The 15,525-nt window shown below is 49.0% G+C and overlaps 1 protein-coding gene across 1 annotated transcript in view; it reads left to right on the forward strand.

The window, feature by feature from the left end:
* Window positions 1–7,937: 7,937 nt before the first annotated feature.
* The window catches only part of LOC125943714 (monocarboxylate transporter 13-like), a 32,231-nt gene continuing 24,643 nt past the window's right edge, over window positions 7,938–15,525 (forward strand). Inside the window, exons 1-2 of the mRNA XM_049663181.1 lie at window positions 7,938–8,406; window positions 12,379–12,522. Of these exons, the coding sequence (XP_049519138.1) occupies window positions 8,199–8,406; window positions 12,379–12,522 (352 nt within the window). The 5' untranslated portion in view covers window positions 7,938–8,198. The remainder of the gene's footprint in view (window positions 8,407–12,378; window positions 12,523–15,525) is intronic.

The following is a 15,525-nucleotide window of genomic DNA, read 5'->3' on the forward strand; positions in this document are numbered from 1 at the left end:
GAGCGACTTTTGTCGTCATCTGCGGGCAAGTTACGCCAATGCTGATCGCTGTGAACGCGCCGAGCGGGCCATTCAGTCGCGCATCCAAATGCCCAACGAAAGTGTGATGATGTACGTTGAGGACATGACGCGCCTCTTTCGTCGAGCTGACCCGGACATGGCAGAAGATAGGAAGCTCCGTCACTTAATGCGAGGGGTTAAGGAGCAGCTTTTCGCTGGCCTTGTTCGGAGTCCCCCGACGACTGTGGCCGAGTTCTTAACGGAAGCCACGACAATGGAAAAAGTGCTTCAGCAGCGGTCAGCAGTGTACGACCGGCAAATCAGCGTCGCGTCATCGATGGATCAGATCGGAGCTGCCGGAGGTAGCATCAACATCGACTCCCTCTGCGACCTCATCCGATCAGTGGTACGCGACGAGCTGCAAAGAATACACTGCCCGCCTCAACCTGCTGCGGGATCCATATCCAGCCTCATCAGGAACGAGGTGCAGCATGCTCTGCAAGTCCCGCTTGCCAGGGAGGTCACACCACCTGTGCCGACGGAGCTTCGGCGCGCATCATACGCGGAAGCTGCGAGCCGGTATATTCCTGCTTCTCCGCGCTTCGTCCGCCCCACGCCTCACGATACACTCCCATCAGTGCAACCGATCCAGCACTTGGAGAACCGCCAACCACTTCAAAGAAAATCGGATGTCTGGCGCACACCGGACAGGCGACCGCTGTGCTATCACTGTGGCGAAGCCGGACATGTGTACCGTGAATGCCCATATCGCCGTCTTGGACTTCAGGGTTTTGCCGTCGACTCTCCAAGGCCAAGATTCGGCGAAAGACCAAGAGCCATTGAGGAATACCTGTCTCAACAGCGCATGCCACTGCCCTTGCGACGACAGTCACGGTCACCGTCGCCGAGACGATTTTCCCCAAATTCCCGGAGCTCCCCAGTGGCGGCGCAGGGGCGTTCGCCAAGCCCTAGACGGGAAAACTAAAGACAGCGACCTTCGGGGGCGAGGCCGCTGATAATCGACGCGAGCAAGGCCTCCCAGCGACGCGACCAGGTACCGGCAGTGATTCGACAACAACTGAACTCGGAAGCCGACTGTCTTTGGATATACCTGTGGTGCTCGACGGTCACCATGAAGTCAGTGCGTTATTGGACACAGGGGCTGATTACTCGATCGTGAGCCGAAAACTAGCGACACACCTGAAGAAAGTAGTTAGCCTTGGTACGGAACACAAATTCGTACTGCCGGCGGACATGTAGTCACCCCACTTGGTATATGCACACTCAGAGTTGGCATTCGTGGACGTACGTTTCTCTCCAGTTGCCTTGTACTTCGCGAATGTTCCCGAGACATCATCCTGGGAATCGACTTTCGACGGGAATATGGCGCTATTATCGACCTGCGGGAGCGCACCGTGACCTTCTCGACAGAGAGAGCAGCAGACAAAACCGACGACAGCCATCTCAGCACGTTTCGCGTTTATGCCGACAACGTCGCGTTACCCCCCCCCCCCCCCCCGTTCGAGTGTCCTCGTTGATGTCGTGTGTGACAAGTTACGTGATGGTGAGGCAGTCGGTGAAGGCAACATGTCGCTCTTGCTCACACTAGGTCTCTGCGCCGCTCGCAGCCTCGTCACGCTTCGTGACGGACGTTCTACGCTGCTTGTGACGAATTTTAGTAATGAGCATCGTCACCTTTTTCGTCGCACTGCCATCGCTCTCGCCTACCCCATAACAGAGACTGCTGAATGTTTTACGTCTGCATCACTGAACAATGCTCTCCAATCGACACCGGGGGCTGCGACGGCATCACTAAGCAAAGTAGACATTAATTCGACTCTACCGGAGGAACAACAAATAGCGCTGCATGAATTGCTGCTTCAATTCCAAGAATGTTTCGCCTCGTCCTCTAAGGTGCATCAGACGCCCATCACGAAACACCGAATCATTACATATACCGACGTCTCGCCCATAAAACAACAGCCTTACCAAGTTTCGGCCAAAGAACGGGACGCGATACATACGCAAGTCGAAGAGATGCTTCAGGACGATGTTATACAGCCTTCCAAAAGTCCCTGGTCATCGCCGGTCGTCCTCGTGAAGAAGAAGGACGGAACACTACGTTTCTGCGTTGACTACAGGCGGCTAAACAGCGTGACTAAAAAAGACGTCTATCCACTGCCCCGCATCGATGATTCACTCGACAGACTGCGACGCGCCAAGTATTTTTCATCTATAGACTTGAAAAGCGGATACTGGCAGATTGAAGTTGATGAACGAGATCGCGAGAAAACGGCCTTTGTTACGCCGGATGCCCTGTATGAATTCAAAGTGCTCCCTTTCGGCTTGTGTTCTGCACCTGCGACATTCCAGAGAATGATGGACACTGTTCTCACTGGTTTGAAGTGGCATACTTGCCTCGTTTATCTTGATGACGTCGTCGTATTTTCGGCGACCTTTGAGGAACACCTGAATCGTCTGAAGACTGTGCTGGACGCCCTCCGCGCCGCTAACCTCACGCTGAAGCCAGAGAAATGCCACTTCGGTTACAAAGAACTTAAGTTTCTCGGCCATGTTGTGAGCGCGGATGGCGTTCGGCCTGACCCTGACAAGACCACCGCCGTAGCCTCGTTCCCTCTTCCCCGTGACAAGAAAGCAGTCCGTCGCTTTTTGGGGCTCTGCGCATACTATCGCCGCTTCATCGCCAATTTTTCTAGGATTGCCGAACCTCTGACTCGCCTCACACGAGAAGATGTACCATTTGTCTGGAATGAAGAGCAGGACGCGGCTTTCACCGAGCTGCGGGAGCGTTTGCAGACACCACCAGTTCTTGCTCACTTTGACGAGGACGCTGATACTGAAGTCCATACCGACGCCAGCAACGTGAGTCTTCGCGCCATCCTGGTCCAACACCAAGAGGGCACAGAGCGCGTGATAGCTTACGCCAGCCGTACTCTTTCACGCGCAGAAGCAAACTATTCCACTTCAGAAAAAGAGTGCCTTGCAGTGGTATGGGCGACCATGAAGTTTCGGCCTTACCTCTACGGTCGCCCCTTCAAAGTAGTGACCGACCATCATTCATTGTGCTGGTTGACCAATATACGAGACCCCGCTGGGCGACTCGCACGATGGAGCCTTCGTCTGCAAGAATTCGATCTGACCATCGTATACAGATCAGGCCGCAAGCACGAAGATGCGGATTCGTTGTCGCGTGCACCCACCGATGTTTGTGATCCGGCCGCTGAGGATGACAGTGGATTCTTGGGGCCCTCACCGCAACGGACTTGATTGCACGACAGCGCGAGGATACCGAAATCCGCGCAATCATCGAGAACCTCGAAGGACGCAACTCTCCCTTACCTCGACGCCTTTCTCGCAGTCTCTCGTCCTTCTGCCTTCGAAGAGGTGTCCTGTATAAGAAAAACTCGAACAGCAACGGCAAACCCTACCTTCTCGTCATACCTGCTGACATGCGCGACGACATTCTTCTTGCCTGCCATGACGAGCCCACATCTCGTCACTTAGGCTCCTCCCGAACTCTCGCCAGAGTTCAACAGGCGTACTACTGGCCCAAACTATCTACATCTGTAAAGCGCTACGTCAAGAGTTGTCGGGAATGTCAACGCCGCAAATCCCCGCCACTGAAGCCCGCGGGGCTGCTGCAACCAATCGCACCACCCAGGGCACCATTCGATCAAATAGGCATGGATTTACTCGGGCCTTTTCCACTATCATCAGCCGGCAACAAGTGGATCGTAGTCGCCACAGATTACTTAACCAGATACGCCGAGACAAGGGCTCTACCACGCGCTGCGGCTGCCGATGTTGCCCAGTTCTTTATAGACCAGATCGTTCTTCGACATGGAGCCCCGTCTTACGTGATCACTGACAGAGGCACAGCTTTCACGGCCCAGCTGATTGACGACGTATTCAAGCTAAGCTACACGAGCCATCGCAAGACCACTGCATATCATCCGCAGACCAACGGGTTGACGGAACGATTGAACAAAACCATCGCCGACATGTTATCCATGTACGCCGATGTACAACACAAGACGTGGGATCAGGTTCTACCGTACGTAACATTTGCGTACAACTCTGCCATCCAGGAGACGACGCGATTCACGCCGTTTCGTCTTGTCTATGGACGTGAGGTTCAGACCATGCTGGATGCGATGCTCCCACACGATTACGACGCGCTGCTCACCCCTGACGCTGAGCAATTTACGCAGTACGCCGAAGAAGCTCGCCAATTGGCACGCCTACACATCACGCAACAGCAGAGTGTAGATGCACGCCGCTACAATCTTCGCCATCGCCAAGTGGAATACCACCCGGGCGATCAAGTTTGGGTGTGGACGCCGGTGCGCCGCCAGGGGTTGTCAGAGAAACTGCTCAGTCGCTACTTTGGACCCTACAAAGTGCTGCGTCGCGTTAGTGACGTGAACTACGAGGTTCTCCCGGATAGTGCCATGTCACCCCAGCGTCGAAGGCAGCACTCGGAGATTGTGCACGTTGTACGACTCAAACCTTATTTCGCGCGATAGTGCGACAGCGTCTCAACTTTATGATGTACTTTATTTTTCTCTCCCTCACCCCCCACTTGTGCTTACTTTATGTTCCTTCCCTTTTTTTTCTTTCCCTCTACCTACGTCGACCAGCGCTAGCATCGGGACGATGCCCGTTTTTTTCACAAGGGGAAAATGCCACGAGGTCTCGAGCTGCGGCGAGCGCGAGCCAGTATTCAGGCAAGGAGAGAAGAAGAGGTTTTTCGTTTTTGGGGTCAGCCATGTTCCTGGCTAGTACTCGTCTCTGCCGCTGCAGGACTTCTTGCTCTGAAGGCCTTCTGTTGCACGTGACAATATATATACATACATACATACATACATACATGCATACATGCATACATGCATGCATGCATACATACATACATACATACATACATACATACATACATACATACATACATACATACATACATACATAAATACATACATACATACATATATATCGACTTATTTTTTCTAATGCAACCATAAAATTGAATGTGAATAGGAATACGACGTGGAGGTTTTCTCCTGAACTGGCAAAATCACAATGTGTTGTAAGCAGCATGTGGTTCATTAAACGTATTCACACTCATAATGGTGTAAAATATGGCCACAGATCATTTGAAGGCCATGTTAGTTCCACCAAGGCAGGTTATATATGTCAGGCGGCAGGCTCTAAAAATAGATCGTGGGGCATGAACATTTGTGAAACTTTATAGACCCATATTTATCTAAGGCACAAAGTCACAAAGGTATGTAACTAACCTTGCTGATACTCGAACTTCTGAAACTACCTTTGTTTGCTTTTCTCGATGTCGTATATTTCACGTAAAATATTTTAATTGTTAAAGGAATCATTAGGCCAGAAAGAATCAAGAACGGTGCTATTGTGATTGCTTTGTAGTGCTTGCCAACTTTCTCTCCTCTTTTCAGACAAGCAATGCGATGAAAATATTTTCGTCTAAACTATTTTGGTTGCTTTGTAACCTTGTTGCTTAGCTGGGCAAAGGTATACTTTGCAAATGTATCATGATACAGTTACAAGCTACTGATACGATAAGTATTTGAGATACGGATACAAGGTACAAGTGGATTACTTCTATGCGATACGATATTCGCCATATGAATCTTAACGTACCTCGATACAGAAGTTAATCTCTCCTTATTGCTTTGCTGTAGAGGCCGCTACAAGTTTACATGTGTTTGCCTGCAAATATCTTAACCACCAGCAAACACCTTTCCTTTCAAATTTTTATCCACGTTCTAACAAAGTAGTACATTGTAATTTCGCAGCAGTCAACGGAGCCGGCCGTGCAGCCCATCAGCGCAAATACATTGCGCAATCAGTGAGTTCTTTCTTCCGCATTTATCATCGGTACGATGCACTGCCTTGCGCTACATTCGTAAAGCAGATAAGTATCTTATTGCATTTTTGTTCTTATAGTTTTGCAATTGTTTCACCATAAGTTTAAGTGCGCGATCCGCATTTTCTATGCTGAATCAGTTGCACGTGTTCTATAGACACAATGGTAGTTTTAAACAATAATAATATTTATAAACAAACGACAAGCGCAAATAGTAGAGACGCTTTTGCAAGTAAAGTACATCAATGATAGCATGGCTGTATATTATGACACCAGTGTACGGCCGGTAAGTTTGATAAGCATAAGAGAACGCGTTCCAAACCGCACTGCCGACATCATTATCGTGAACGCTGCCAATAAAATCATGCCATCTCTATCGAAACACGTCGCGCATTGTCCCTGCTAGAAGCGCGCCGACTGCGTGCTGCAAATTGTGTAATCCTAATTCTCTCCCATAACTCGCACCTGACATTCACACTCGCAGTGGCAACGAAAGTCAATATTGATCACAGCACAGACGGGTTGCTGTCCCGATAAATAGAAGCCCCCTTGTTGACTCCAGCGACATTCCTTGTTCTATCAATGTTATTAGCTAATAAAATTTATCATGCCATTTTGGGCATCCGCGCTTTCTATCCTACTTCCCTTCACGGTGGTTACATTGCACTAGACAAGCTAGGTAACCACTGCATTCACTACTGCCGAAATAATTGGCTACATCGATGTTCTGCCGCATGTTAGTTACATTGCTTTGGGACCGCTTCTGTTAATGCGATTAGCATGCTTTGGCTACTTCAGCTGTTTCAATCTATCTATCTTCTTACGCTGACCCAGTGGCCCAGGTTGTGTAATAGCTTGCGCGACTAGTCATGGGCTCGTGGCCGTTCCAGCGTCGTCACTCCAGCTTTTTCATCCGACTCTGATCATGCCGTGACGCCTTCATCGTCATATAGGCTTCGTGATACAGTCGTCGTCGTGCCGTAGTCGTCGTGAGCTCGTCCTCATCGTATTGCCCTCTAACCGTTATCTTGCCAACGTTGAATTTGCGTCGTCGCCATATATTCGTTGTCGTACAGTCATGATGCCGTCGCGGTCGTTCCTGCTTCATCATTCTAACTTAGTCTTCTGACTCTCGTCAATACAGCTGTAAGCACTGGAAACAACATTCGCAGAAACAGCTGTAAAAACATTTCCAGACAGTCGTCCATACCATCATCGCCATGTCATCGTCCAGTCATACATTTTGTTGTCATCCAATGGTCCTCATGTCATCGACGTCACACGGTCCTCGTTATACCATCGTCAGCATTCGAGAATTGTCATCTGATTGTCCTCCTCGTCAGACTACCTTTGTAGTTCCACAGTTGTCACTGGGTCTGCGTCACTCAGTCGTGCCACCATGTTCATGGGAGGTCTCGGTGAGTGAGTGCCATAGCAAAGTACGACGATACGGGCGTATGTTGCGTCTAGCCGAAGCAACGGAAGTATTCGAATAACCAGTAGAAAATCTTAAACAAACGTGTTTTTAGAAACGCGCTGCATCGCTACACTGCTCGAATGCTAATCGCGTTAACGTCGGCAGTCACCTTGAGATGAGTCCTGCCATGTTTATTTTACTCGTCATGCTTGATCTTCTGATGTTTGTTTATGTCGCACATTTTTAATTTCTTTTGGAACTTTTCTAGTAGTACTGTTATTGGCGCATACGCAGATGTACACATTCTCATCGGGAAACTTAAACGGCACCCCGAACACCGCTTGGGATGGTAGGCCTGAAAAGTACAGGAATAAAGCTGCATAAAAAAATAGAGACGGGGGCCTACCAACGAGAGTGAAGTGTTTGCTAAATTGTGCCACTTCGTGGGCGCGCTGTTCCAGCTGTAAGCACTGGAAACAACATTCGCAGAAACAGCTGTAAAAACATTTCCAGTCATGCGCGTCTGCGCACGCGCATCGGTACAGCTGCGCACTTGGCGCTCTGTTATCCCTCACGCTTTTACTTGAACGTTGATGCTACATTCGGAGTGCACAGTACTTTGAGGCTATTAAAGACTGCGTTATGAAAGCTTCATTTGAGCAACTGACATAGCAATGGAGTTGTTTTCCAGCCTATGCAACCACTGAACTTAAGCGCGAAATTGCCTGCTAGCTGAAATTGTGTGGTCTTCGAGTCGCGCACCTACAAGTGCAGCGAGAGTGCGGCCCTTACCGCAGCGTGAAAATTCAAACGGGAAACACGTAATCAGCGTTGCTACTTTCGTACGAAGGAGTATCCTTTCGCGTAATGGAGACCAACACAGCACGAAATCTATACTACATACAGGACCAGTGCTGGAGCATACCTGTCGTTGCAGCTTGTGCCGCATTTCTGATATCTGCAGTAGATTCCAGCAGAGGATACTTGTACGTACTCTACATGGATAAGTACGGCATCGACCGCGCAACGGCGGCATGGCCCGACAGCATACTGGCCGTGACTCGGAACCTCTCAGGTACGTGAAGAACCCATTTTCTACAAGAACAGATGGAGATTTTCCAATTCGGAGACAAATTGTAACAATTCTGACGCGCGACTAAACATTAAAGAAACTGTTTTTTTCTTATTTCGGGAAGATTTGCCAGAAGGCATATAGGAAATAAACTATATTTAAAAAAAAAGCCTGTAACTCTGCATTGTACGGGAACTGCAGCAATGCATCTTAAGGCTAAATTATAGGGTTTTACGTGCCAAAACTCCAATCTGATTATTAGGCACGCCGTATAGTGTGGTACTGCGGAAAAAACAAAGTCCCTTTCTCAAAGAAAGATGGTTGAATGAGAAGCTTTCTGTCATTCAAACTGAATCAAAATCAAAGTCCAAAGCCAACGACCACGCAACGAACCCAAGAAATGCTGGAGCGAGCCGAGGCGATGCATATGTGATTTGATTGCTTGTTTAGGTTTGTATTTTTTGAACATTGGAGTAGAATGCAGACACATTTGGTTAGGTTGCGTAGTCTTTATTTTAGATCATACCGTTGTTGATTACACGCACACAGTCACACTTTCACGGAAGACTACCCTTGCACAGTATTGCACAACGATTGCGCAGCGATTGCCTCGTGATCGCTGTAGTAGATGGTCAGAGGCTCTGCGGTTGCCGATACACGGGATCGGCCTTACGGGCGCAATCGCGCAAGCTCTTAGGTTCACGTACGGAAGCGTTAATTGCCGCGCGCAGCACCCGCCGCCTACCCATGGTGACGGCCAGGAATGCATTGCGGGACGCGCGTAATGCAATGCAGATATATACAGTTCGTCTGGGCAGCGTGCCGTTATAGTTCCCTTTGCTCTTATCGGTACAACTGCGAATGTAAACTTTTGTGTTCTACGATACGTATGTCGTGCGCCGTTGTTCTATTGTGTGCGCAGATGGTTCCATTGTGTAAGTTGGCTTTTCTGCAGTGCGTTTTCGGCGCTCACGGACGAATCGGTAAGACATAGAAAGCTTCGCTTTAAAACAATAAAACATTTAACACGAGCAGAATGAGGATTGAAGAGAAATATTGGGTGCAGTCGCCCTCAACGGTTCTAAACCAGTGGGGGCATGCCCCCACTGGTTGTACATTGTCCCAGCAGTCCCCGATTCGTCGTCGGCGCGAAGTCGATCGACGGGGTAGACAAGCTGGTTGGTCGTTCCGTACTCAAGCGAACACAGTGAAGAGAGTCAGAGTCGGGAGTAAACAAAAAAAGATATTTATCGCCTGATAAATATACACAAGTTAATAAAATAACATAATAAGGAAAACACAAGACAGACTAACACACCTGAACTTAATGTAACACAATGATGAAGACAAATAAGAGCAATGAACAGTAGATATTAAAACGAAACAGTGCGAGGATCAAATACACAAGAATACACTTAACAGTTTTCAATAAAACAAAGTTCAAGCGCAATTAAAGTTCAAAAGAAAACAAATGATGTCATACGCATGGCCGGGCAGCAGCAGCAAGTCGATAAACCGTGAAGTCGGTGCACAAAGCTTTCCCGAAGAATGCTGGCGGTCCGATCTTGTCGAGGTGGATGCGAATTGCTGAGCTGGGTTTCCCGGGAGTCTAGATCTGACGACTTCCCTCAAGCAGGTTGAGCTAACTTGAGGCGAACTACCGTGAGCTTCGTTGCAGACGCTGGTTTGACGTCTCGTACGTCAACAAGTTCCTCGGAGTTCCGACGTGGCCAGGCGGTCCAGGCGATACTGGACGGCACTAACCCCTCACGGCTTCTCAGCAGCGCATAGGTTCAGCTTCTAGACTAATCAGCAGGGCCCAAAACCTGAGCTTAAATAGCCTCTCCTTTGCCTAGTTCCCTATGTAGCGAAACTGCCGCTATGTAGAATTCTCCGAATTCACGGCTCTTTGCTCCCAACAGTATTGGCCGCGTCCCTTTCACCATGGACGAAGTACCGCAGATTCTCCTCTCTCCCAATGTCAAGGGCCAAGGTCGAACCCGGCATACCCCGCAGACGTGCACGCACACTTCTGGGTCCGTAATCGGCGTGTCGCGTCTGGAATCGCGATGGCAACCCGAGCGGCCACGACGCTTTTGACGCCCGTAATTCGGCGTGTCGATGTCGAGTAAATTATACGCTGCACAGTCAGGCGCCCACGTTTTTGACACTCGTAATTCGGCCTGTCGTTAATCAGCGTCCAAACCATTCGAAAATATGCCGCTCCGTGACATACATACGTGCCGTGTATGTGCAATGTGTACATAGGTGCGGGTCTTGAACGAACCTCTTTCACGCCATGGGTCATTGTAGATGCGGGACTGGGTAGGTACCGCTGTCCAATGAAACTCATTGGCGCACATTTGGTGCGTGCCACTTGCCCCCGTATTCAGAAATGCATCTTAAATTGAAGCCCATGCTTGACTTGATATAAATGACGCCCGGTGTGCGCGTGCCTAAGACGCTCATTGGGTTTCCTTTGGTGCGTTCACGACAGGCGTCATTTAAATGAAGCCAAGCGTGGGCTTCAAGTTAGGATGCGTTTATTAACTCGGGTCTGGGCTGGTCATCAATGAACGCATTTGACGCCAACTTGGGTAACTGGGTACGTGCTACTATGAATGTGCCGCTCTACGATGATGAATAAGACCCTTTAAATGTATCCGATGCTGGGAGGAATGAAAACAAGTAATGCGGGTGCCTGAAGAGTGCACTGCGTATGTGCCCCTACTTCAATGAACATTTTACTGAAATATTAAAGCGCCAAACAGACGACACAAGAAGAGACACGGACGAGCCCTTTAAGCGCTCGTCCGTGTCTCTTCTTGTGTCGTCTGTTTGGCTCTTTAATATTTCAGTAAAATGCACCAACTAGCCCAACAAAAAGTTCTGCTTCAATGAACATCTTGCGAACTTGATTCGTTAAGTATGTGCCACTGGATGTGCGGCAAGCGAGGGAACAGTTCTCAGCGTTTGTAGGCTCCGGCGCGCCACGCTTCTCGTCTCGGAGGCCACGCTCGGACTTCTCGGCAGTGTCACTAGATGGCGTTGCTTGAAACTCGTCCAGAAAGAAGGGCGAGAGAGAAGAGCCGGGCTGGCGCTTGACGCATTTTTCAGCGTTGGCACGCACCAGCGCCATGCATTCCGGGGACCACGCGCAGGCTTGGCGGCGGCGCCGGCAGATTGCGCCGAGTGTTCTTAAAGAAAGGATAAAGTGGATTCCCGTACAGTACACGCCTCATATTTGACTCATTTCGACGGTGGCAATACGTTGTGTCGCTGTACTGATTTAATGCTAAGCGCATTGCCGTAGACACCCTCGTAAGATGGGTTCTGCCAATAGTTTTTTCTGTGTCTCACCTTCTTTGACGTCATTTTGGGTCACTAGATATAGTACCACTGGTTATGTCCCACTCTTTAATGAACCTCTTTCTCTGCTGCTTCTCTCTCTCATGTTCACTTGTTAGTCATCTCACTCTCTCGCTCTCGTTCATTCGCGCGGTGATTTGTTTGATCACTCGTTTGTTGGTTTGTTGGTTGGCTGGTTCATTCGTTTGTTCTGTCGTTTTGCTTGCATTTACAGACAACCTCTATGATTGCTGCATATTTTTTGCATCAACTTGTCTCTAAAGACAAAGCAATGCCGGCTGTCTTGGCTGGAAACGACGAAAAACCGATATGGGCGCTCTGCAGAATTCCGCTCAATCAATTTTGCAACGAATGCAATATGGCGTTTCGTTTCAATATAAAGCGTGTACCGGAAGCGTACGGAGGTAAGGTAATTGATTCTGTCACCGAGAGCCCCTCTCCAGCCCCGGGAATGTGGATAGGTGATCGGAACGTGCGCCAGATTGTCTCTACGAGAAGAGGGTGGGTAACTCTGGTGAGAGAGGGATAGAGCGCAAGCTCGAGTGTCTTTTGCGAAACGTAGTTTGCTCGCCACTAATGAGGAGTGCAATTTCTCGCTTTACGCAGGTTTCGCAGTAACCTTGCTGCAAAGCAGACTCTCGGTATTCTCCATGACCCTACTTTCGGTGGCCGTTTGCTCTGGTGGAATGATAGCAGGCGCTTTCGCTCCCAACATAGTCTGGACAGCGGTGGCAGTCGGCGGATTTTACGGTAAGATGTCCAGCGCACCAATCGCACCAATGTAACTAACAAGGAAGATAAGTAAGCAGAAGCACGAGTTGCGAACAACCTCGCATGCAGTGAGTCTATAAAGATATTAAACTGTTTTGTTATCCATTATTGTCATTTCTAAACCCCGACTCAGCCGCGTTTAGCTGAGGATCCGCTCTGTGTTTCGTATAAACGGTGATATTGTGACGTCCGATTATTAAAGCGTTAGGTGGCTCATTCAGCGAAAAAGCCGGCGTCCGATGTCTGCAGCAGTGAAACAGCACCTAAATTCCCATTGGCTGCGAGGGTACATCACGAGCGCGCTTCGCGCGATCATGGCATTGACTCGCGCGCTTGTTTGCTCGGGCCTCGAAGGTGCAGAGCGGGCGAAAGGGAACCATGGAGGAAGGAAAAAGTCCGCAGGGAGCATCACGCAACGCGATTGAAGCCAAGCGTGTCGGCCCAACACGTGATAGCTCATACAAAAATACATCCTTACTTTCTTTAGAACTCTTGCCAATTTTCCACCACCTTTATTAACATCCTATGTAATTTTACTTTCTATTAACACATGTTACAAGAAAGTTGGTAGGCTCTGTTTATATTTCGATTTGAGCGAAGTTTGTTTAAAGAAACTTTAAAGGCCATTGGTAGGCTCTGTTTTTACTTTTGTGTAAAGAAAATTATGACAATTGTATTTGTTTCATTCATTTGCTCATTGAACACTGCAATAAAGAAGCATAACATCCAAAATCAGTAATACAATAATTTGTACGAATACCAGAGTGTCGTACTAATAATTACTTTCCGCAGTTTAAGAGAAAGCTAGGGGAAGAATAAGTTTGCAATTACACGTGCATATAAAATCAGCAGCAGCAAAGCTAAAATAGATTTGCATGCTCCAGTGAAATTGTCTATTACGTTTCTTCTACCTCAAAATTAAAAAAGAACCCGCGACTTCTGCGTGTGAGCTACGCTACCACTGCTCCACGTAACCATTGATTACTAGGCACCAATACCTTGGGTGGACATCTGATATGTAGTAAGGCCGTTTATTTGTTCTCGCGACGCTTTTTTTCAGATCTCGCCTTGTTGAGAAACCTTTGCTTTATTATTTTATGCAAAATATGCACAAATCTTGGCTGTCTAGCAAATGCAGTACCGGCGGTCGCTGTTAAAAGAGCCTTTTTAAAAAAATTGCGAGTGATCGCTTTGTCGATTAGATGTATGGCAAGCATGAATTCCATACATGCTTGCTTGGGCGCACAACGGAATGAGTTATGGTTGTCAGTTGCCTGAATAGTCAAAGTTGTGTACCTGGCATGACCGCATCTGTTTGTTTACGCGTGCGTGCAAGCAGTATGCCTGTTGCACTTCGGCCGAAGCTCCAGTTGCTGTAGCACGCCAGCCATCGCCACGTTTTGTCATCTTTATTCCCGGAGCTAAGAGGAAATATATTTTTATAAATTCAGCACGAGGGCACATATTCTCGAAAACACGACACTCGGCGCCATAATAAGGCTGTATATGGGCGGTGATCCCGAATTTGTCCTCGGTAAGTGTCATATGAGCCCGTAGGCCGTCCGACATTGCAAGCAGACAGAGCCGCGCAAGTGGCGCCTGGATTGGCTCGTATCCGCCAACTAACGCTTGGTCATGGCTCAGCTACGACTTCCCCGGAGGGACAAATGCGAATCTTTGAAAGAAGAAGGGGGACCGAGGGGCTCGATTTTGTTAATCATAACCACATAAAGCCAACAGACAATGAAGCCAAGGAAAGCATCGGGGAAATTAAGTATGGTTGAAATTGGAATGTAAAAAAATAATGAAGCAAAGGGTAATGAAAGTAGACGAAAAGATAACTTGTCGCCGGCGGGAGCTGAACCCACAGCCTCCGCGTTGCACTACCAATTGTGCTACGGCGACGGCCATCAATTCGTCCACTAACTTGGGTATTTATGTTTACTTGATCAATCACTAGGTGTGTTAGCCAGCGCCACTCAGAACCATGGTGGGCGGATGTAGCACATCCTTTTATTGCGATAGCAATTATATGGACACTTCAACCGGTTTTCTGCCGTCGGCGTCGCCGTCGCCGTAAGGTTCCGTATAGATTCCAAGAGCGATAAAATCGTCGCCGCGCGCCGTATGCGCGAGCCAAAGCGTGCGGGGGACGCCCGCGCTATCACGGAGAGCGAGCGCAGAGCCGAAAGCAAACGCGACCGTCACGCGAAAGATCGTGGGGTTATGGGAGGGAGGGAGGCGGGGCGACGCTGTGCTCCGGCCCCAAAGGCGTATCTTGCAATCGGGCGTAAGGGGAACTTGCCACTCAATCTCCCACGCGAAAGCAAGAAAGCGGGAAGGTAGCGCGGGAGGGAGGGGGGCGGGGCGCAGCTACTACTCTGCCAACAACTCCGTTCGTACTTTGCCCAGCTGTGGCCGTCGTCCGCACGGTCTCTTATCTCCACACGGCTCTGACCTTTGTATGCGGTGTGCATCCGCCGCTCAGTTTCCTTTGAAGCGATAGACCGCACGAACCCTGCCCGCTGCGGCGGTTGTGATTGCTGCCAGCGTTTTGACAGTCGTCTGCGGTCATTCAGTGTGATCTATTCACGTTTGCTTGTGCGCGCTGACACCACGCTTGTTAATTCAGTTAGTAAGCGGATGTTTCCAACTTTATGTAGCCGATAAAACTACTATCCCTACTCCGAATAGCTCTCTACTAATTTGTTATCGCAATTGATGCTTCGCCTTTCGGGCGAAACTGCGACTTTTTTAGCCCGATGGCGTCACGTAACACTGCGAATCTTGAAGGCCATGCTTGTGAAGCGGATGCGAATCTTGGAGGCAAATTCCACTTTGTTAATCGCAGTGTGGCGGTGCTGTAGTGTTGTATGGACCACGTTGGCTGTGCCCGAGCATAGAGTTTCTCATTATATTACCTAGAGGGAAATCTGGCTCTGCTGCACTGTGGTATGCACGGGAATGCCGGTATTGAATGGC

Source organism: Dermacentor silvarum, chromosome 3 (assembly GCF_013339745.2).
Source record: "Dermacentor silvarum isolate Dsil-2018 chromosome 3, BIME_Dsil_1.4, whole genome shotgun sequence".
NCBI classification, from domain to species: domain Eukaryota; kingdom Metazoa; phylum Arthropoda; class Arachnida; order Ixodida; family Ixodidae; genus Dermacentor; species Dermacentor silvarum.